The 23916-nt window shown below is 38.7% G+C and overlaps 1 protein-coding gene across 8 annotated transcripts in view; it reads left to right on the plus strand.

Annotated features, from left to right (window-relative positions):
* PEAK1 (pseudopodium enriched atypical kinase 1) overlaps window positions 1–23916 on the plus strand; it is a 296325-nt gene that overhangs the window by 260468 nt on the left and 11941 nt on the right. For all 8 annotated transcript variants that reach the window (XM_029236367.1, XM_029236369.1, XM_029236366.1 and 5 more), the window contains one exon: window positions 15605–16350. In XM_029236367.1, the coding sequence (XP_029092200.1) occupies window positions 15605–16350 (746 nt within the window). The remainder of the gene's footprint in view (window positions 1–15604; window positions 16351–23916) is intronic.

Here is a 23916-nt window from a genome sequence, read left to right on the forward strand (position 1 = left end):
GATAGCGGGGAAGGGGAACAGTGGACAGATTTAAGAGAGATTTGACAGGTAAATTACCTCAGTGGTTAATTGGATATGAATGATGTAAAGAATCTATAATAATAGGGAGGGTGGGGGGGAGGGAGACGCAAGAGGGAAGAGATATGGGAACATATGTATATGTATAACTGATTTACTTTGTTATAAAGCAGAAACTAACACACCATTGTAAAGCAATTATACTCCAATAAAGATGTTAAAAAAAAAAAAAAGAATCTATAATATATCCCAGATTTCTGGCTTGGAGCTAGCAGATTTGAGGAGGGAAGATCCCAGTTATTGGAGGTGTTTAGGCAGAGCCTGAGGAATCATCTCTCAGAGATGCTGTGAAGGCGAATCCTGCACTACACAGAGGGTTGAACTAAATTATCTCTAATGTACTTATCAATGCAAAGATTATTCAATTTTGAAATCATCTTCACTCTTCTTCCTTGACTGCCCAGTGACTTCTGATCTGTCTCTCCCTTGAGGGTCACCGAGTTTCCTTCTGAAAAGCAAAGCTTGGGGCTGGACGAGGATTTCTTAGTGCTCTTCTCCCATGAAGTCAAGAGAGAGATGAGTAGCATGAGCTGCACTGCCACATGCGTAGCACTAGTAAGATCCTTATGGACCACTGACCAATTCTCACATCTGTCTGGAAACCAGTGGCATATAATATCAAAGCGTTCTTCTACCTAGTGTCTCACCTCCTTTCTTTGTCTTTTTCCTCTGTCAGGTTATTGTAAGGATAAATCATTCTACGATCAGCTAGTGTACTTGGAAATAAGGGCATCCTTAAGAGGACCAAAAGGTTAGGTAAAACTATTGGAGAAATGCTCTACTATGTCCTTTTTTTTTTTTTTTTTTTTCTTTTGGTACGCGGGCCCCTCACCACTGCAGCCCCTCCCGCCGCGGAGCACAAGCTCCGGACGCACAGGCTCAGCCACGTGGCTCAGCTGGGCCACGGCTCACGGGCCCAGCCACGGCTCATGGGCCCAGCCGCTCCGCGGCACGCGGGATCCTCTCGGACAGGGGCACGAACCCGCGTCGCCTGCATCGGCAGGCGGACCCCCAACCACTGCGCCACCAGGGAAGCCCTCTACTATGTCCTTTTGGGAAACTCAATCATAACAACCCACATGCAGTTGAAAATACATTCCATAAGGGGAAGACTTCCATTTTAAGTTCCTGAAGCCTTCTGTGATTTGTGGGTAGGGGAGAGTAAACCCTTGCAGTTTACCCAAGCAACCATCTTGGATACCATTTTCCAGTTGGAATAGATTTTATAGTCAAGTGGTTTATTGAACTTTTTCCATTCTTTTACATTTTATGAGACATATTATGAGATGAAAATTTTATTTTTTAATTTTTTATTTAGTATATGTCCTCAGGTAGCAAATATATCAGGAATTATATTTCAGACATTCTTACTGCACTGAAATTTCTTTCATGACATCCTCAGTAAAATATATACAAATTTTTACTGATTGTATGCTATCTTATGGCATCCTTTCTTTAAAAATATCCATTTGCCCACATCAGTTAAAGTTAACTGTTTTATCTTATTATCGTCCCAGTTATGTAGATTGTTAGAAAAAAAGAGAGCATTGCTTTCAAGAATATGCTAAGTGCCTTACATATTAACTCATTTAATCCTCACAACAACCTTAGGAATTATTATCCCGATTTTTCAGATGAGGAAAGTACATCAGAGTGCCGTGCCCAGAGTCACAGAACCTGTAAGAACTGAACCAAGATTGGAACCCAGTTGGTCTATATTACTAGACTATAATGATTGCAACCACTAAATTCTTAGAAGATACTGAAGGGCTGCAGCTGTCTCCCCCTTTTTTTTTAAGTCATCTACTTTGAGACACAAAATTTAAGACTTTTTTTTAAAAAGATTATGATAGAGTACAAAAATACCAAGTTACAGATGCCCCATCAGAAAAATAGCTTTCTTTCTACTTATTGCTTTACTTTTAAAAGTATGTGATACTCATAAAATGTTGCCTAACTTTCCTTAAGTGCTTAAGTGGTGATAACTTGACTCCATAGGATATGATACATGGTTAGTTGCTTCTTTGGAAAGGTTTTACTATGTGAGTAAAATAATAACTGAATAATAGATAGGATTGGCTCCATCAGTTCTACAAACTGATAGGTGTTATTTTTTGTTTTGTTGTTGTTATTTTTCCTAATGGAACAAGTATTTCAGGTGGCATTTGGAACTTACCTTTTTTAATATTTTCAGTAAATCATTTGCATGAAGTTTTAAACTATCCCTTGGAGTAATTTCTTATAATTTAATGCCCTAGTAGCTTTAAAAAAAAAAAAAATGTGTTTTAAGACCAAAAGGAAACAAAACCTAATATAATAGCTTCAGACCCTTTTAAATATTCTAGAACCATTCCACAAACACATGTTACATATTTCTTTTTCATTTTCTTTCCTAATTTCTTCTTCTTTTTTTATTTTTTTTATTTTTTATTTTTGTGTGTGTGTGTGTGTGTGTGTATAGTCCTCTATCTCTAGAAGTATACTCTTCTATCTCTACGTGTAAAGTCTTCTATGTCTAGGAGTATACAGTTCTATCTTTAGATGTAAAGTCTTCTATGTCTAGGAGTATACTTTTCTATTTCTAGGTGTAAATTCTTCTATGTCTATGAGTATACTCTTCTATCTCGGTGTATAGTCTTCTATCTCTAGAAGTATAATCTTCTATCTCTAGGTGTAAAGTCTTCTACCTCTGTAAGTATAATCTTCTATCTCTAGTTGTAAAGTCTTCTATCTCTAGGAGTGTACTCTTCTATCTCTAGGTGTATAGTCTTCTATCTCAAGAAGTATAATCTTCTATCTCTATTTGTAAAGTCTTCTATCTCTAGGAGTATACTCTTCTATCTCTAGATGTACAGTCTTCTATCTCTAGAAGTATAATCTTTTATCCCTAGCTGTAAAGTCTTCTATCTCTAGGTGTATAGTTTTCTATCTCTAGAAGTATAATCTTCTATCTCTATGTATAATGTCTTCTATCTCTAGAAGTATAATCTTCTATCTCCAGGTATAATGTCTTCTATCTCTAGGAGTACACTCTTTTGTCTCTAGCTGTATAGTGTTCTATCTCTAGAAGTATAATCTTCTATCTGTAGGTGTAAAGTCTTCTATGTCTAGGAGTATACTGCTCTATCTATAGGTGTAAAGTCTTCTATCTCTTAACAGTATACTTTTCTATTTTCAGTTGTAAAGTCTTCTATCTCTAGGATATACTCATTTATGTCTAGGTGTATAGTTACATATTTCTTTTTCATTTTCTTTCCTAATTTCTTCTTCTTTTTTTAAAAAAATTAGTCAGAGGGCAGATGGACTGATGGAAGAAACTGAAGGAGGAAAGTTAAGGGTTACCATAATTTTTGCTGTGGAATTTATTTCTGAAAATTGCATTGTGAAGCGGGCTTAGGAAGCAGTGTTATATAGTAGGAAAAAAACGTAGGTTTGGGGGATCAGACAGGTTTAGGTTTATATGACAGCTGTATCACTGCCCACCTACATGATTGTGGGTCAGTTATTTACCATCTCTGAGCTTCAGTTTCCTCATCTGACATGAGGGAATAGTAGCATCTGCTTTGTAGGGCTGATGGCAAAAGAAGTACTTGATACATAGAAGTGCTTAATAATTGTGAAGTTCCTTTATTTCTACACCAAAATATACTGTTGCTTTCTTTTTTTCAATATGTTTGATGTGCTAGCCAGAAAATGTAGCATAAAGCAGAAATAATTTTGAATGTTTATTAGAAATGTTGAATAAGCAGAGCAACAAAATCCAAGTCCAAAAAGTTGTGGACTGCCTATACAACTGATGACTGAGAGAGTGAAACATGATAGAGGAGACAGGACACCAAGGTGGCCAACAGGGACCAGAGGAGACATAACAAATAACAGCGAAGTACTGCGACAGACCCAGTCCCCCAAGGTCTGCTAGTTATAGCGAAACAAAGGGACATGGTTTGCATTTGTTTTGTAGTTCCCACATTTCTTAGACAGTTCTGAAAACTAATAAGTCAAAAAAAAAAAAAAAAAAAACTGGATTGGAATAGGCCTTGATTACCGTACGTCAGAATCTCCTGTTAGACCTCTACCTTTGAGACAGCTTCCTTTCTCTGCTATGGTATAACAAGAGCTGTTGTGATTCAACCATTCCCACAAAAAGCTACCGACTTATGCGAACCATCCATTTGTTTTTCACCTTAGAGATCCCTCTCCAGGGTTAATTCAGCTGCCTTTTTTCTTGTCCTTAACATAAATAAAGCAAACTTTATTTTGTTTATAACAGAATTAATTATAGATTTTAGAGCTACAGTATACAGTATGGTAGCCACTAGCCACATCTGGCTATTTAAATTTAAATTCATTAAAATGTAAATAAAAATTCAGTTCTTCAGTCTGACTAGCAACATTTCAAGCGCTCAGTAGCCACATGTGGCTAATAGCTACTGTATTCAACATGCAGAGATATAGAACATTTCTGTCATCACAGAAAGCTCTGTTGGACGGCACTGCTTTAAAGACTTGCTTATTTGGGGGATTTGTGTTGTCTTCTGTGGGCACAAAAATCATTATTGGTTTTTATGCACTTGACAACTGCTTAGGAAGGTTGCCCCTTATAGAGTGATGGTTTTCCTCTGGTGATGGTGATATGTGATGATCACTGAACAAACTCTGATCTATAACACTTTAATACACCCGAAACTGAATTTAGCAGGGTATCTGCCACCAAAATGATTTCCTAAAGAAGTGATAGAAAGTTTTTTTAATCAGACTTTCAGCATTTCCCCACGTTTCTTATGTCTGTCTCAAAATGTCTAGAATATCGCTAGATTTTTATGTGGCACACCTGACTACTTTATCAGCCTGCCGAAATCAGGATCTTGTAATAACTTCTACTCTGTGGGAAATTAGTTGGTGACTTTAGCTCTCCTTCACTCACTTTTTAACCGAGTACTCTAGACGTTACTTTTTAGAAAGATCTATCTAGTCTCCCTTTACTGGACAGAATTTTGGCTTGTTCCTCTTTCTTTGTGTCTACAACCTAGCACGTTATCTAAAACACACAGAAGGTGCTGAGAACGTGTTTGGATGAATGTGCCAAAAATGACTTAGCATTTGACTATGTAAGTTTCCAGTTAGGGAAACTGAGCTCTCCTGAGGAAAGTTCATACAGGAAAATTTCAAGTCCTAGTTTGTGTGTTCCATTTATCAACTGGCCTTTTTTTCTAAAATGAGACTTAATCAGGGGTTTCCTAATTAAGGAATTATGTAAGCCATACCTCAGTTTCCTTTCCACGTGAAACTGTCCACATTTCTCATCTTACTTACCTAGAGCATCTCCTCAAGGCTGCACTGTTCAAACACTGAAAGAAAACACCTGAAAGTCTTCTATCTCCAGAACTTCCTTTGGCAATGTATTGACCATCAGTGTTAAATTTTAAAGAATAGATAAACTTAAAGGAATGTCATTACATGGCCAGCCTTGATGGTTGTAATTATGGAGTGATGTCATCATAAATGGCAGCTTTAAAAAAAATCATTCTGAAAAGTATATCATTCATTCATTTACTCAACAAATAATTATTGAGGAATAACAATTCTGTGCCACACAATGCAAAGTTAACTATTTGAACCAAAGATGAAAGAATTGCACATTTTTAGATTATCTGGATGTTTTTTAACAAAGTGAGAGTGACAGCTCTGAACATTTGTTTGTGCATTTGTTGTACTTCCTAAAAATGTAATTATCTCTATTTAAAAAGAAACTATAGACTGTGTTCCTATCTTTTAAGTTAGCTTCATTCACATTTAAAAATAGTTTCCCATGTACTGGAATTTGTTGGCAGAGTGCAATATTTAAATTACATAGATAACTTACCCCCAAATAAATAATCTCTGTTCCTGGAGAGGTTCTCATTAATGAGATCTTTAAAAATTGAGTCTGTCAGCTGCTACACCACTGACATTCTTTAAATTGGTCCATGTATCTCTTTATTTGAGGCTAAGCCTGAGCCTGAAGTGGTCCTAAAGCTTCGTTTTATCATTTGGCATGAAGTTGATGTCCCCTGTGGTTTGCCAGCTGGTGCTTACATTTAACTGTGGTGGGACCTAGCACAGTAATAATGCCCAGATAGATTAAGACCCTTCCTCCTAAGTTGCTGATGCCCACTGCCAGGGGGTGATACAGTGAGTGCTGGGGGCAGCCAAGGAGAGGCCTACTTATTTGACAAGGCTGGTGCACAGTGTGCTATGTGGCATCCATATTTATAAACTCCAGTGCATCTTTCCCAGTTTGGTGATGATCATCTCTTCTGTTGTCCTCTCCCTTCCCGTTCTCATCTGTGTTACTTGTCATGAGCCCTGGGAAAAGATTAAGGGTGAATATTGAAATTACAATTTAAATAGAAAAATATATTCCATTTATTTTGGCTTCAACACTTTCGTTTGTTGAGTGCCAGCTATCTCCTGGGAACCAGGCTAGGCACTGGGAATACTAGTGCTATCTTCAAGGACTTCTGCTCTTTGGGAAAGACAGCCATGGGGGCTGGCCTCTTAGGAGCTCCTGTGATAGTTGCTGTGATGCAGGTATTTAAAGGTTCAATAAAAGCCCCTGCCTTGAGGAGTCTAGGAGAGGGTCACTAAGTTTTCAAGCTTGAAAGAAGAGTAGTTGTTTGCCAGATTGACAAGCAAGGGAGAACATTCCAGGTAGAGGGAAGAGTATGTACAAAGGCCTGAAGCTTTATAGAAAAATGAATGTTCCGTTAACTACCAGTAATTAATTAAAGGTAGCTTAAGTGCAGAGTGAAAGAGGCAGAGTTGGCAAAATGGGGCAGAGTGGAAAAGCAAGGCCAGATCATAAATGGTATGTATGTATGTATCACAATGAGTGTATCTTTTACCTATAGGAAATGGAGAGCCACTGAAGAATTTTGGATAGAGGGACATGATCGGGATTTTTTAAAGATCATTCTGGAAGCTACCTACAGAATGACTGGAGGCAGGGAGACTGACCAGGAGACCATGACATTCCTGTCTTACTGGAATAAAGAGCTAATTGTACTCATTAACATACTGTTCCTGTCTAAATGGGTTATCCTTAAGTGCCTTTAATCCCTAGCACCCTAAGATTCTAGTGATTGTCAGGTCTTAAGCAAACATTTGCTGTGATTTGTCCTGAGTGTGTCTTCAAATGATAGTGCCTTCCAGTAGATGTCTATAGTGATGTAATTATTATTTTGAGTTTTTTACTGTGTAACCATCTTTAAAATGTTGATCTTTAGAGATAATATTTTTCTTATTTCCTTTCTATTTATTATACCAATTGTGTAAGTTTTTAGAGCCTATATCAATAACCTTCCTTCCTGAGGAGTTTTAAACACCTTTTTGCTTCTTTGAAGTAGTGTCATTAAATTATTCCCTTTTAATCCATCTTTCATCATTTGCTTTTCAGAATGTGATATAAGGCCTTATTTGTCAGTCTGAAGACATTTTTAAGTGAAGAGAAAGTATAGAGTTTAGAAACTCAAAAAGAAAGGAAAGGAAAGATTGAGTGTGGTTTAGTCAAATATATTTGTCCAAAAGAACTTTTTAGTCTATAAGGCAAGGTTTAGAACACAATCTATTTTTCTTTCTGTTTAGAGAGCTGGCATGCCACAAAAATGTAGAGTATGAGATGTTATATCAGGCCTGCTGAAAGCTGAGCTTAGCGTCTGGTCCCGGAGGCTTGAGAAGAATGTACAGGATTAAAAGTTTAAAATAAAAACAACTAAGATACCAAGCTTTTAAAACGTTGACCCAGATGATTGGAATTCAGTTAGGAGAACTTGTCCTTCTCAGAAGAAAAAAAATTAAAAAACACAGGACGCTTTTAGACTTGGGCGAATGGCTTGACCTACTTGCATGGGCTGTAGAATGTTCATGGTTTCATTTGGAACGCAAACATTTCTTATTCCCATGTGGAAATCTTAGCTCCCAGGAGACCATATCCCACTGTTTAGGGAGAGAAACCACTATTAATTATCTTTACCCTCTTGCTGCCTTGGCTGTCCATTTTCATTTCGGAATGATGACCAACTCTGCTGACACTCTGCCCTTCAGTCTGGCAGCTGTTTCCTGCACACTTGCTGCGTGTCTCACACCGTGCCCGAAGTTCTGAGGAAATGTAAAAAATAAATAAATAAATAAATACACATTATAAAAGGCTAAAAATGCTATCATAGAGTGAAAAGTGGTAAGAGAACACAGAGGAAGAAGGGATGGCTCCCAGTTTGGAGGTGGGGATTAGAGAGGAGGGAGGGTTTCAGTAGAGAAAGGGTTATTTGAGCTGGGCTTAGGACGGAACACCTTTACTAAGGCAGAGATGTAAGAATAAAAACATGGAGCATATCAAAAGAACAGGAATTGAGTGATTCTTGTGGGAGGGTTGATGAGAAATAGTGGTAGATAAGGCTGACAGCCTTGACCAACTTCCTGAGGAGTTTGGACTTTATTCTGAAGGTGGTGGAAAGTGGCATGATCAGCCCTCTTCTACCTCCTCTGATAAGCACTAAAGAGCTGCTGCTGCTGATAGACCTTGTCTCACCTGTCAGTTCTGAGGTCATTTAAAAGAAAAGAAAAGCACTTTTGGAATCCTCCATTCCTTCTGTGTCCATGATTGTTTTCGTTTGTTCTGATTTAGAAAAATGGAAAGAAAATGACCATCCCATAAAGATTCTCCTAAGGTCCACATTGGAAGGAGTGAGAATAGGTTCATGTTTCTAGTTTTTCTATTAATTCCTATCTTCCTTCCATTTCCTCCTGAGCCAGACTCTTTGCTTTGTCCTGGGTGTACAAATGAGGCAGGTCTCTGTCCTCAATGAACAAACCCATGGGGAATTCAGACAGGGACACAAGTCAAGTATTCTAAGTGCTTAGAGAGAAACGTTCACAGAATGTATCTGTGGTCCCAAGGAAGGAGAGGTCAGTTTTGCAAAGTGGAGTAAGAAACATTCCTCAGAGGCAGAATGTTTAAAGATGAGAGGAGAGGGAAATCATTCCTGGAAGAGGGTCAACATGAACACAGACACAACATGAAGTAGCCAAGAGTGCTGGAGAAACCACAAGCAGTTTGGTAGCCCCAACTTATGACACAAGGGGAAATGCTATGAGAGGAACAGAACAACCAGGGCAAGGTCATAAAAGCCTTGCTTTCTGTGCTGAAGCAAACAAAACTCCATCCCCAGGATCAAGTCCAAATTCTCAAGGACGGAATTTTTGAAGTAGAGGAGTGCCATGATCAGCTTTGGTGTTTGAATAAAGTCTCTAATGGCTAGTGTGGTGAGGAAGGCAAAACTGGAGACAGTGGTAACAGGACACTGCCACAGTAGTCAGGACAGGAAGATAAGGTGCTGGTGCAGTTCACTACTTCTAACTTTTTCCACTGTCTGAGTCAGCAAGTGGAAAATGAAGATTTGTTACAAAGCATATTTCTGTCATCTTGTAAATAAACTGTGCTTCTGACTTCTCACATTAGCTGAGGCAAAGTAGGGCTGACCTACTTTGCTGACCACTGGGAGGGAGGCCTCACCATCACAGGAAGAGTTCAGTAAATGCCAAGCCCCTACATCCTTCGTATTGTTAAGAGCACAGAAAAATGGGAAGATATGACTGAAAACTGAATTTATGGTGGTTTCTAAAAATGGATTGTTGATTTGCTTTATTTAGATATAATTTACATACCATAAAATTCACCCTTTTTGAGTGTGCAATTCAACGAGTTTTAGTATGTTAACAGAATTTTACAGCCACTACCAGTATCTAATTCCCGAACGTTTTCATCACCCCAAACAGAAACCCATTAACAATCACTGTCTGTTTCCATTCTCCCTTCCCCCGAGCCATGGCAACCACTAATCTACTGTCTGTCTCTATGAATTTGTGTATTTCTAGACATTTCATATAAGTGGAATCATATGATATGTGGTTTTTTACTACTGGCTTCTCTCACTTAGCATAATGTTTCCAAGGTTCATACAGGTTGTAGCACATATCGGTACTTCATTTCTTTTTATGGCTGAATAATATTCCGTTGTGTGGCTATGCTACGTTTTGTTTATCCGTTCATCATCAGTTGATGGACGTTTGAGTTGTTTCCACTTTTGGGCTCTTATCTTGTACTTCGACTCAAGTGTTGCTGTGAACATTTGAGTACAAGTTTTTGTGTGAACATATGCTTTCATTTCTCTCAGATATATCCCTAGGATTAGAAATGCTGGGTCATGTGGTAACTCTGTGTTTTATTTTTTGAGTAACTACCAAACTGTTTTCCAAGGTGGTGGCACCGTTTTAGATTCCCACTAGCAATGTATGAGGGTTTGAATTTCTCCGTATCTTTACTAATACTTGCTCATCTATTTAATTGAAGCCAGCTTTGTGGATGTGAAGTGATGTCTCGTGGTTTTAGATTGCATTTACCTAGTAAGAAATGCTGAGCACCTTTACATGTGCTTATTGGCCATTTGTATATCTTCTTTGGAGAAATGTCTATGCAAATCCTTTACCCACTTTTAATGGGTTATTTATATTTTCATTGTAAGAGTTATTTATAAATTCTAGATACAAGTCTCTTATCAGATATATGATTTACACATATTCTCTCCCATTCTAAGGGCTGTCTTTTCACTTTCTTGAAGTTAACCTTTGAAGCACAAAAGTTTTTCATTTTTATGAATTCCAATTTATTTATTTTTTTCTCTTGTTGCTTTTCTTTTGTTGCTTTAGGTGTTATATTTAAGTAATCATTGCCTGACCCAAGGTCGAAAAAATTTATTCCTATGTTTTCTTCCAGGAGTTTTATAGATTTAGCCCTTAACATTTAGATCTTTCATACATTTTGAGTTAATTTTTGTGTATACTATGACGCAGGGGTTCAACTTCATTCTTTTGCATGTGGATACCAAGTTGTCCCAGCACCATTTGTTGAAAAGACTTCTCTTTCTGCATTGAATTGTCTTGGCATCCTTGTTGAAAATCAGTTGACCATAAATATGAGTTTATTTCTGGACTCTCAATTCTATTCCATTCATCTGTATTTCTTTTCTTATGCCAGTACCCCACAGTCTTGATTACTGTAGTTGTGAAGTAAGTTTTGAAGTCGGGAAATGTGAGTTCTTCGACTGTTCTCTTTTTCAAGATTTGGGCAGGGAGGCCTACTCTTGATCCTTTGTGTTTCCATATAAATTTTAGGATCATCCTGTCAATTTCTGCAAGAAGGCCAGCTGGGATTTTGATGGGGATTACATTAAATTTTTAGATCAACTTGAGGAATATTTCCATCTGAATATATTAAGTCTAATCCATGAACATAAGATGTCTTTTCATTTATTTAGATCTTTAATGTCCTTCATCAGTGTTTGGTAGTTTTCCATGTACAATTCTTACACTTAATTTCCTAATTTTTTTCCTAAATACTTTATACTTTTTGATGATATTGTAAATGGAATTGTTTTCTTAATTTAACTTTTGGATTATTCATTGCCAGTGTGTAGAAATACAATTGATTTTTTTCACATCTTTATTGGAGTATAATTGCTTTACAATGTTGTGTTAGTTTCCACTCTACAACAAAGTGAATCCGCTATATGTATACATATCTCCCTATATCCCCTCCCTCTTGAGCCTCCCTCCCGCCCTCCCTATCCCACCCCTCTAGGTCATCACAAAGCATTGAGTTGATCTCCCTGTGCTATGCAGAAGCTTCCCACTAGACATCCATTTTACATTTGGTAGTGTATATATGTCAGTGTTACTCTCTCACTTTGTCCCAGCTTCCCCTTCCCCACCTGTGTCCTCAAGTCCGTTCTCTATGTCTCTGTCTTTATTCCTGCCCTGCCACTAGGTTCATCAGTAGGGTTTTTTTGTATTCCATACATATGCGTTAGCATATACGGTATTTGTTTTTCTCTTTCTGACTTACTTCACTGTGTATGATAGACTCTAGGTCCATCCACCTCACTACAAATAACTCAGTTTCACTCCTTTTTATGGCTGAGTAATACTCCATTGTATATAGGTACCACATCTTCTTTATCCATTCATCTGTCGATGGACATTTAGGTTGCTTCCATGTCCTGGCTGTTGTAAATAGTGCTGCAATGAACAGTGTGGTACATGTCTCTTTTTGAATTATGGTTTTCTCAGGGTAGATGCCCAGTAGTGGGATTGCTGGGTCATATGGTAATTCTGTTTTTAGTTTTTTAAGGAATCTCCATGGTAGCTGTATCAATTTACATTCCCACCAACAGTTCAGGAGGGTTCCCTTTTCTCTACACGCTCTCCACTTATTGTTTCTAGATTTTTTGATGATGGCCATTCTGACCAGTGTGAGGTGATACCTCATTGTACTTTTGATTTGCTTTTCTCTAATGGTTAGTGATATTGAGCATCTTTTCATGTGTTTGCTGGCCATCTGTACATCTTCTTTGGAGAAATGTCTGTTTAGGTTACAATTGATTTTTTATATTGATCTTATATCCTGCAATCTTGCTGAACTGGTATATTAGTTCTAATAGTTTTTTTGTGGATTCCTTAGCCTTTCCTATATACAAGATTATGTCACCTGTGAATAGAGATAATTTTACCTCTTTTCCAATCTGCATGTTCTTATTTCTTTTCCTTTCATGATTTCCCTGGCTAGGTCTCCAGTACAATGTAGACTAGAAGTGACAAGAATGGAAATCATTGTCTTGTTCCTGATCTTCATGGGGAAAAATCGAGTCTTTTGCCGTTAAGTATAATTTAGCTCTTGGTTTTTCATAGGTGACCTTTATCAGGATGAGGATGATCCCTTCTTTTCTCAGTTTGTTCAGTGTTTTTATTATGAAAAGTATTGGATTTGCTGAAATGCTTTTTCCGCATCTGTTGAGCTGACCATGTGAGGTTTTTTCACTCTTTATTTTGTTTACATGGTGTATTACATTGATTGATTTTCAGATGTTAAACCAACCTTGCATTCCTGGGATAAATCCAAATTTGTTGTGATGTGTAATCCTTTTCATATGTTGCTGGATTCAGTTTGCTAGTATTTTGTGAGGATTTTTGTGCCTAGTAATAAGGGATATTCGTCTATAGTTTTCTTGTAATGTCTTTCTCTTGTTTTGATATATAGGTAATATTGGCCTTTCATAGGTTTCAAGTTGGTAAGTGTTCCCTCCCTTTATATTTTTTGGAAGAGTTGGTGAATGATTGGTTTTAATACTTCTTTAAATGTTTGGTAGAATTCATCAATGAAGCCATATGGTCCTGGACTTTTCTTTGTGGGGATTTTGTAAATTATTAATTCAGTATCTTTACTTGTTACAGGTACCTATACAGTTTTGCCTCTTTTAGCCCTAAATATTTATTCCTTTAGTCATTCAAGAAATATTTATTGAGCATCAATTAAATACAGGCCCTGATTTTTGACATAGAGGGTACAGCAATTAGTAAAACAAAAGTCCTGGCCCTCTTAGAGTTTAGCATTCTCATACTCTTTCTCTGTCTCATTCTCATGCTGTCTATATATTCATATTTCTTATTTATATGTAATGTAGCTCTGTTCCTTGTAAAAGAATATTGCTGGGCTTCCCTGGTGGCACAGTGGTTGAGAGTCCGCCTGCCGATGCAGGGGACACGGGTTTGTGCCCAGGTCCGGGAGGATCCCACATGCCGCGGAGTGGCTGGGCCCGTGAGCCATGGCCGCTGAGCCTGCGCGTCCGGAGCCTGTGCTCCGCAATCAGAGAGGCCACAACAGTGAGAGGCCCGTGTACTGCCAAAAAAAAAAAGAATATTGCTACATGCCATTGATGGAGAAAGGGCATCCTTAGGTGTGCTTATATATTGTCATAGTTTGTGTAAACTCTTGGGTGTTCTTGAAGAGAGTTGCATATGTGGGAAATGGAGTATACTGTTGTTACAATCACAGTTTGTATGGTGCTTCCCCTTGGCATTGCTACAAGGACATGATTTTTAATAAAACAAGCCACGATCTTTATTCATTATCATCCTCAAGACCATCTGATGCCTTCTGTTCTGTCTAACCATCAGTAGTAGCATAGTTTCCTACAGCTTCTATAACAAAGTACCACAAAGTGGGTGCCTTAAAACAAGAGAAATTTATTCTCCTGTAGTTCTGGCAGCTTGGAGGAGAATTAAGGTGTTAGCAAGGTCACGTTCCCTCTGAGATTCTAGGTAGAATCCTTCCTTATTTCTTCCTAGCATCTGATGGTGGCCATCAATCCTTAGCATCCCTGGCTTGCAACTGCATTACTCCAGTCTCTGCCTCTGTCATCACATGGTGTTCTCCCTGTGTGTCTGTCTTTATATCACATTTTCCCCTTCTTATAAGGACACCAGCCATATTGGATTGAGGCCCACCCTAATGACCTCATCTTAACTTGATTACCTCTACAAAGATTCTATTTCCAAATAAGATCACATTCACAGGTACCAGAGGTTAGGACTTCAGTATATTTTGGGAGAGAGGACATAATTCCACCCATAACAGAGCATTATGCTCTAACTCTGAAATATTGAGTGGAGATTTCATTTTAGTAACATTACTGATTTTAATAGCTTTTATTAAACTTTCATGGTATATTTCTCTGTCTTTAAAAAAATAATGCTCCTTCCCCATTATACAATAAGTCCTGAAGGTGTCATTGATCACATACTTATGCGTTTTATCTTCTTCTAAGCATAAATTCTAGAAAGGAAACAAAGATGACTGGTCCTGTAACTAGGGCTTGTAAGAGATTTCAAAAGTAGCATCCCTCAAATCACAGTTTATATGTCCCCCAAAATAAAACAGAATCATGTAAGAGTTTGTGAATGATGTTTGAAACAGCAGTTGACTGCTCATATACATGGTTCCCCTTACCACAATCTCAGGGATCTTATACATAGACCAGTTTAAGTGGTGCTGGAATCCATCTCTGTAGTGAAGTGAAATAATATGGTTTATGAAATTGTATTCATATGTATTGGATGGAGAATGACAAGTGCTCTATACAATACAATGTAACTTTGGAACAAAGTTAAAAGAATAGAATAGTATCTTCTGAGCACCAGTCTAGCAGTCTCATTTGCTAATCCCAATTGTTTTTAATAATGCTCCGAAGTAATTTTTTTTTATGCACAAATACTGTCACCTCTGTTCTGTCACAGTACAGTTATTTGAGTGTCTGTCACTCGTTAGTGCTCTAGAGTGGTGAATACAGCACTCTTGGGGCCAGGAATGGAGAATATGAATTCCTTCTTGAAAACAAAGCCCATTGCCCTGTTCCTATGGCAAAGAAGTACAGAGACATTGTTCACATTTGTTGCTTCCATCAAGTCTTGAACTCTTACCTTTAAATTAAGCTATTTGTTCTTTGTTTTCTTTTACCATTTTTGGATTAAAGCATTGACTTCTTATATTCTCGTGGCCACCTCCCTTATTTCTGCTTAAGTTTCAATTATGTAACAAGAATGAAAACTTTACTTATTCTTTCTTTTCCCTTTCTTTCTTTATTTTAAAACAATACAGGGCAATCTAGAGCAGCCATGATACCTCCCAAGCATCCACGGCAGCCTAAGGGAGCTTTGGATGATGCCATTGCCTTTGGTGGGAAAACAGACCAAGAAGCACCTAATGCTTCTCAACCTACACCACCCCCACTGCCAAAGAAAATGATCATAAGAGCCAATACAGAGCCAATCTCCAAAGACCTCCAAAAATCCCTGGAAACTACTCTTTGTGTCATGGCTAATCCCACCTATGATATCGACCCCAACTGGGATGCCAGCAGTGCTGGCTCTTCAATCAGTTATGAACTCAAGGGACTGGACATTGAGTCTTATGACTCCTTGGAGAGACCTTTGCACAAGGAGAGACCTGTGCCCTCAGCAGCAAACAGCATCTCCAGCTTAACCACTCTCAGTATTAAGGATAGATTTTCCAATAGCACAGAGTCCCTGTCCAGCCGGCGTGGTCCCTCTTGTAGACAGGGCCGGAGTATCCAGAAGCCACAGAGACAAGCACTTTATCGAGGACTTGAGAATCGTGAAGAAGTGGTGGGTAAAATCCGAAGCCTTCATACAGATGCCTTGAAGAAACTGGCTATTAAATGTGAAGACCTCTTCATGGCTGGACAGAAAGACCAGCTCCGTTTTGGGGTGGACAGCTGGTCAGACTTCAGGCTAACCAGTGACAAGCCATGTTGTGAGGCAGGCGATGCAGTTTACTACACAGCTTCATATGCAAAAGATCCACTTAATAACTATGCAGTCAAGGTAAGAAAATTTTATAAATCTGATTTTAATCTTCTCTGACACACTGTTATTGAGATGGGTCTGGTTTTATTTTATTTTTCTTCATTCCTCCAATCAGCAAAAACTTACTGAGCATCTACCTTACACCAGATATTGTGATAAAAGAGAGGTTAACTTATTATCTAGAGGAGAAAACAGATATGTAAGCGACAGACATAACACAGTATACTGAATGCTAAGATAGAAGTAAACAGAATTCTGCGGGAGCTTATAAGGACCTTAACCCAGACTCTCGATGCCAGAGAATTCTTCTTGAAGTAGGTAATACTTGAGCTGTGACTGTTTGCAAAGATTTCCTGTACAAATGAGGTCTGTTATGTGCCTTCCATTCTATACTTCTGTCTTTATCCTCTAGCAAATAAGAGACCCTTTTCTATCCCTACTTTCTAACTCCTCTGCTTCCTGGAGAAGCTTTTTTTTTTTTTTTTTTTTTTTTTTTTTTGGTTCTCAGGCCTCCCTTTTGTGGCCTCTCCCATTGTGGAGCACCGGCTCCAGACGCGCAGGCTCAGCGGCCATGGCTCACGGGCCCAGCCGCTCCGTGGCATGTGGGATCTTCCCGGACCGGGGCACAAACCCGTGTCCCCTGCATCGGCAGGCGGACTCTCAACCACTGCGCCACCAGGGAAGCCCTGGAGAAACATTTTTGTAGAGGAAGGTAACCAATATTTGTTGATGTACCAGGAACTTTTTAGTGTCATATAATTTAATCTTCACATCAACTTCATGGGGTTAAGATCTTTTTATCCATTTGACAGATGAGGAGAATAAAGCTTAGGGTCACACAGCTAGCAGTAGAGCTAGGATTTAAACACAGATCTCTCTGACTCCATAGCCTACACTTTGTCTGTTATGTCACATATTAACTTCTTAAATGTATATCACCCATACCAGACAACACACTTCTTTAAGAACGCTAAAACTCTTAAAATCAAGAATTCTTGAGCAATTACATTCACTGTAACAGTAAGCCATAGGCTTCATCAATGTAATAAATAAAGCATGGACTTTGAAGTCCAAAAGATCTGGGTTCAAATCCTGACTCTGCCACTTAGTAGCCCTGTTATAAGTTGCTATTCTAAGTCTCAGTTTCCTCAGCTTTAGAAAGGAATAATAATGATACCCATCTTATGGGGCCGTTTGGCTAAAAGAGAACAAAATGCCCCTGATAGGTATTCACTTATTTCACTATCCCTTAGCTTCTTCCCTAGATTATTTTAGGAGAACAACAATCTTTTGAGCCTCAGTTTCCTCCTCTTTCAGATGTTTACAACAATGATCCATCTACTTTGTGGGACTGAGGTTAGGATCAAGTAAGATAATGCATGTGAAAGAGTTTCTAAAAACATAAAGCTCTGTGTAAACTTAAGGTAGTGTTCTCCCTTCCCATAGTCCCTTTTTACTGATTCTGTTCACTGGTTCAAAACTAATTAACATATCTAAAGGACTTGTACGTGTTAATTTGACTTAGAAAGACCAGATGGTGTCTTAGTAAATTAATGGATAAGGTAAACGATTGGTCTTGCCTGTCTGTCAAGACAGAATATATTTTTGCACCAGACCTTCAGCTGGCTGCTCCCTGCATTTGCAGCACCTAAGCCACTTCACCCTCTGGTGACACTCGCAGAGTGACCCTGTGCCCCAGCGCACACTTTTTAAATTAAACTGAGGGGTAAACTGCAGAGAGAGGATCTAGATTCGAGTTAATACGTTACTGTTGAGTCTAAAAAGGAATTTTGAGATACTGTGTAGCATTCAAGAGCTGTTATACCAGTTGGAGTTATGGGGCCTCATCTATCTTGGGCCTGTATTGCTACAAGATCGCCAGTGCAAGCAAGATGAGTATCTATTTCAGAAAGGGACATTGAGCTATCTGTTGTTCAAAACAACTAAGAAGTAGGGCTTGACTAACTTTATGTATTTATTGCTGTGCAGTCTTGTCTCTTTCCCAAATCAATGGTTTGGTATCGATTTCTTTGCTTGTAATGATGCAAAAGCAATCTCCAAAGAACAGGTGGCAAGTGGTTATATACTGAGGGTTCTTGGCAGGTTTGGGAAAGGATGTTTTGCCCTAAATGGTGACTATAAATGTCTCCTTGAAGACCCTCTAGGCATTTGTAGAAGGATCCAGTTGATAGTACAACCTTAAAGGAATAAACTACTAGCACACTGTGAACCCTACCTTTGCAGAGATAAGCAAAAAAGACCAGCAGTTGGCTCACACAAACAACTTTTTACTGTTTGTCTTCTTAAAATATCCCTTTCCGTACTAATGGAATTTAGAGTAGCTTAACAGGTATGACTGTCTTTCTCTCTCTCTTTTTGTTTTAATTGAAGTATAGTTGATCTACAACGTTGTGTTAATTTCTGCTGTACAACAAGGTGACTCAGTTATACATATATATACATTCTTTTTTAATATTCTTTTCCATTATGATTTATCCCAGGACATTGAATATAGTTCCCTGTGCTATACAGTAGGACTTTGTTGTCCATCCATTCTATATGTAATAGTTTGCATCTAGTAACCCCAAACTCCCAGCCCCTCCCTCCCTCCCTCCCCCTACCCACATCCCACACCCCACACCCCCTGCCAACTCCACAACCACAAGTCTCTTCTCTATGTCTGTTGAAGAGACTGAAAGGTCTTTTCAAATGTTACAAAAGGAAGTTGGTGCTAGAATTTAACAATTTGAAAATCAAAGGATACTATCCCTTAAATAACAAGTCCACTGCAGTGATAGAGTACTAAGATCTTAACTTTGGGTGTTGTCTTAGCCGTAACAAAATACTAAGACTGGATGGCTTAAACAACATAAACTTATTTTCTCACAGTTCCGAATGCTGGAAAGTCCAAGGTCAAGTTTCCAGCTGATTTAGTTTCTAGTCAGGGCTCTCTTTCTGCCTTGCAGGTGGCTGCCTTCTTCCTAAGTCCCTACATGGCTGAAGGGGTGGGGGCTGTCTAGTGTCTCTTCTTATAAGGACACTAATCCATATCAAGGCCCCACCCTTGTGATCTCATTTAACCCTAATTACCTCTTTGTAGGCCCTACCTCTAAATATAGTAACATTGGGGGTTAACATGTCAACATATGAATTGGGGGGTTCACAATTCAGTCCATAGCATTTTGCTCCTGGTCCCCCAAAATTCATGTTCTTAAACATGCAAAATATGTTCAGTCCATCCCAACAGCCCCAAAGGTCTTAACTCATTCTAGCATCAACTCTGAAGTCTAAAGTCCAAAGTCTCATCTAAATATTATCTAAATGAGATATGTGTGAAATTCAAGGTCTGTTAAATCCTGAGACAAATTTCCTTTCCAACTGTAAACCTGTGAAACTAGTCAAGTTATGTGCTTCCAAAATACAGTGGCGGACAAGGATAGGACACACAATCCCATTCTAAAAGGGAGAAATCAGAAGGAAGGAAAGGATGATGGGTCCCAAGCAAGTCCAAAACCTTGCAAGGCAAATTCTGTTAGATATTAAGGCTCAAGAATAATCCTCTTTGTCTCAGTACTCTGCCCTCCAGGCCCACTGAGATAATAGCATCACCGCTGTGGCTCTGCTGGGCACCCTGATCCTTTGGCTCTTTGTAGGGGCCCCGCCCACATGACTCTGCCAGGGCAGCCTACCCCTGAGGCACTGAGCAGGTTCCTCCCGGCCTTCCCAATCTGTGAGTAGGTTGAGAGTTTTCTAAATCTTCAAGCCCTGGTTCGTTTTTGCTTAACAATTTTCAGTTCTTTCTCCCTTTGCACTTCACTATAAGCAGCCAAAAGGAATCAAGTCGTTCCTTTAACCCTTTATTTAGAAGTCTCTCAGCTAAATATCCAATTTCATTGCTCACTAGTTCTACCTTTCGCAAAATACTGGAACACAGTTTAGCCAGGTTCTTTGCCATTTTATTAGAAATCTCACCTTTTTTTCTATTTTCTAATAATATGTTCCTCGTTTCCGAGACCTCACCAGAATCACCCTTAATGTCCATATTTCTAGCAACAGTCTGTTCATAAGTATCTAGGCTTTTTCTATTATGAATCTTAAAACTCTTCCAGCTGCTACCCAATTCCAAACCCACTTCTACATTTTTGGGTATTGGTTACAGCAGTGCCCCACTTCTCAGTAACAAGGTCTTAGTCTGCTTGGGCTGCCATAACAAAATACCATAGACTGGATGGCTTTAGGAACAACAGAAATTTATTTCCTCCCAGTTCTGGAGACTGGAAAGGAGGATTCTATTCCTGGCTTATAGACAGCCACCTTCTTTCTGTGTCCTTATGTCAGGGCTTGGGAGGGTGGGGGAGAGAATATGTCACACTGGGGGTTGGGGCTTTAACATATGAATCTTGGGAAGACACAGTTCAGTTCATAGCTTTATTCTGTTTTTCATTCAGTGTGATATCTGAATTGTATCAGTCTTCAACTAAAAGTAGTCAGCTGACATGAGTCCAAATTCTGAATCTATCATTGTGTATTCCCAAACAAGTCATGTAATCTCCCTTGATTTTCACCGCCCTTCCTACCTTGTAAGATTATTATATGTGTATGTGTTTATGTAGTGAAACTGCTTTTGTAAACTATGAAGTATATATAAAATATAATAAAACTGCATTATTGTTGTTAACAATAATGGAAAATTACTTCTCAACATTCTTTTGTCACTCTCTATTATTCTTCATTAATATTAGGCACTAGCCTGAGCATATTTTTAATAGGCTCTGCACTTGGATATTTTCTTTCTCATTCCTTCAAAGTCATAAACATCTTTCCTTAAAATTATGAGAGAAAGCTACTAATGTTACAATCCCTCAGAATTTTAGCACTGCCAAAAATTGGAAACAAAGTGCCTGATATTAAGGAAACAATGTAATTATGGTATATCATCCCAATGGAATGTTTGCAGCCATTAAAAATGGTCATCATGAAGACTGTATAAAATCATGGAAAACATTTTTTGTAAAATGTCACATTAATATAGCAGAATACCAAATACTATGACCATAATATGCAAATAATTTCTAAATTTAGAGTGGTGAGGATTATAGGCAGGTTTTATTTTGTTTAAAAATGATGTCATAATGTCTTTTCATTGAAAAAGCTAAGGAATTGGAGATTTGGGATCATTTGATACTGAGCTTTAAATTTGTGCTTTAGCAGCTTATTAGCTGTGTTACCTTGGCCCAGTTACTTGCCTTTTCTAAGCCTAGTGTCTTTATCTGTAAAATGGAGAAAAAACTTCATTCTTCTTAAAGCCATTGTGAAAAATCACAAGAGTCAGTATGTACATAGAGATGTATATAGTGCTCAGAGCCTCATTTGACACAAAGTAAGCATTCAGTAAATGGTAGCTATTTATTTTACCACTCTTCTTCTCATGTACCTAGAAAACACCTCTATTTTCTTAAAGAATCCAGCTCTGTGAATTTTCTTCTCTGATCTTATTTATTTATTTATTTATTTATTTATTTACACCAGGTCTTAGTTGTGGCAGGCGGGCTCCTTAGTTGCGGCTAGCAGGCTCCTTAATTGTGGCATGCAAACTCTTAGTTGTGGCATGCATGTGGGATCTAGCTCCCTGACCAGGGTTAGAACCCAGGCCCCCTGCACTGGCAGTGCAACATCTTATCCACCGCACCATGTGTACATAATGGGCATTCAATAAATATTTCTTGACCTTTCAGCAAACATTTACTGTATAAAACATTGTGATATCTCTGTTATATCACATTTAACAGAATACAGAAATACATATGAATAAGACAAAAACCTTGCCCTCAAAGAGCATATATTCCAGTGGGAAAGACAAAGGCATAAATAACTTTTAAACAAGACGTATAATAAAGGTTCACAGTGGTGTGGAGATGTAAAGATAAATAAAGATTAATGAATGAAAGAAGTCATTGTTAACACTTACCTCAGGGCCAATAAAAAAGGGCCTCTAGTGTCCCTTTCACACGATTCTTAGGGGTGAATACAGTGCATGGAGAGAATAGTGGAAAATTGAACCATGGAAAGATTTGGGACCAAATTTAGAGGCTTTGATTGATGAGCTTTAAGAGGTTAGGCTTTATTTTGTGTTTTGTGGGAAGCCATTAAGGATTTTTAAACAGAAAGATGACATAAGATTAATGATTTTGGAAGTAAACTGCAGTGGAAGAGTCCGGAAGAATCGGAAGCAGGGAAGCCAGTCATTATACTATTGCAATTATCCAGGTAAATAATAAAGAGATCCTGAAATAGGACCATGGAAAAGAAGAGACAGGCAGTGAAAGAGCTGAGGCAGGCCGTCGACCATGTCTGGTGCGTGGCTGGATGTAGGATGAGGGCACTGTGCTAAGATTTCACGGAGGAGCAACCCCAGGCGGATGGTGATGCCATTAACTGAACTATGAATCAGAAAAGCCAGAAAGATGAGCTCTCTGTGGAGCATGCCCATGAGATAGCCAAGTAAAGAGAAAGCCTGTAACCAGACAAAAATGTGAGTTCGGTACTCAGAAGGGAGGTCAAGTTTACCTAGTCCTCTCATAAACTTGATTTAGTTCAAACTGTGGGAATGTATGAGATTGTAGTGGTAGAGTCTGCAAATTGGGAAAAGGCCCACACAGCTAAGTGACCTAAAGCAGGAAAATTCGGAGAGGATGTAGCAAAGAACAAGGGCCCATAGATCAGAGTCAGATTGCAGAAGGCTTGAGCAGAATGAGGAGAAGGCAGGAGTTGGATCTCTGGTAAACCTCAAAAAAAATACAATCTTGGTACTAGTGGAAGTGGATATCCAATGCAGTGAGTTAGTGGGAATATGGAACGGGGAGGCTGAGGAGGCAGTGAGCACAGTGTATTTTTAAGTGTTTTGGTGAAGGAAAGGCCAAATTGATTCCCAGACAATATTTAACGTTCAACTCCTGTTTCTGTGTTATTCGTGTCTCCTTTTATCCCCTCGTCACCATTTGGTGAGCCACCACGCGGTAGATTGGACCGTCTGTCTCTGTGGCTACACGCTGGCTGGCCTCCAGCCCTTAACTTCCCTGCTCTAAATAAAATCCACCTTGCTTTTGCCACCTTTCAAAGAATCTGGGTAGCCACTGACCAAACATGTAGTCTTCAAAGTACACTCATCAACTTTAGAAGGGCGGGCCTTCATCATTCTACACAGGAAGAAACTGAGAACAGAGAGGAACAATTATTTTTGCATATCGTCATTAGCTTTATGGCAGGCTGCCTCCTTATTCCTACGTGGAACTTGTCTTGTTATATCATACCTGAGTCAATAGATTGACCCTGCTGTGTCTCAGTGTTATCCCTGAATGGACAAATGACAGCCTTTTGCCTAGAAGCAGGGTGGACAGTTGGTAAAATTATGACTAAGTGTCAGTGGGATGTTCTTCTTTCACTGTTGTCATGAGATCATTTTATAACAAACACTGCTATGTGTGACCACATGAGAAATTGATGAAATTACCTCGAGGAAGGTGATGAAAATCTTTTATAAGCAAAAAGTATAAATTTCTGACTTATTTTTCCAGTAGTTCCAAC

Source organism: Monodon monoceros, unplaced genomic scaffold (assembly GCF_005190385.1).
Source record: "Monodon monoceros isolate NGI ecotype Baffin Bay Population unplaced genomic scaffold, NGI_Narwhal_1 Super_Scaffold_21, whole genome shotgun sequence".
NCBI lineage: Eukaryota > Metazoa > Chordata > Mammalia > Artiodactyla > Monodontidae > Monodon > Monodon monoceros.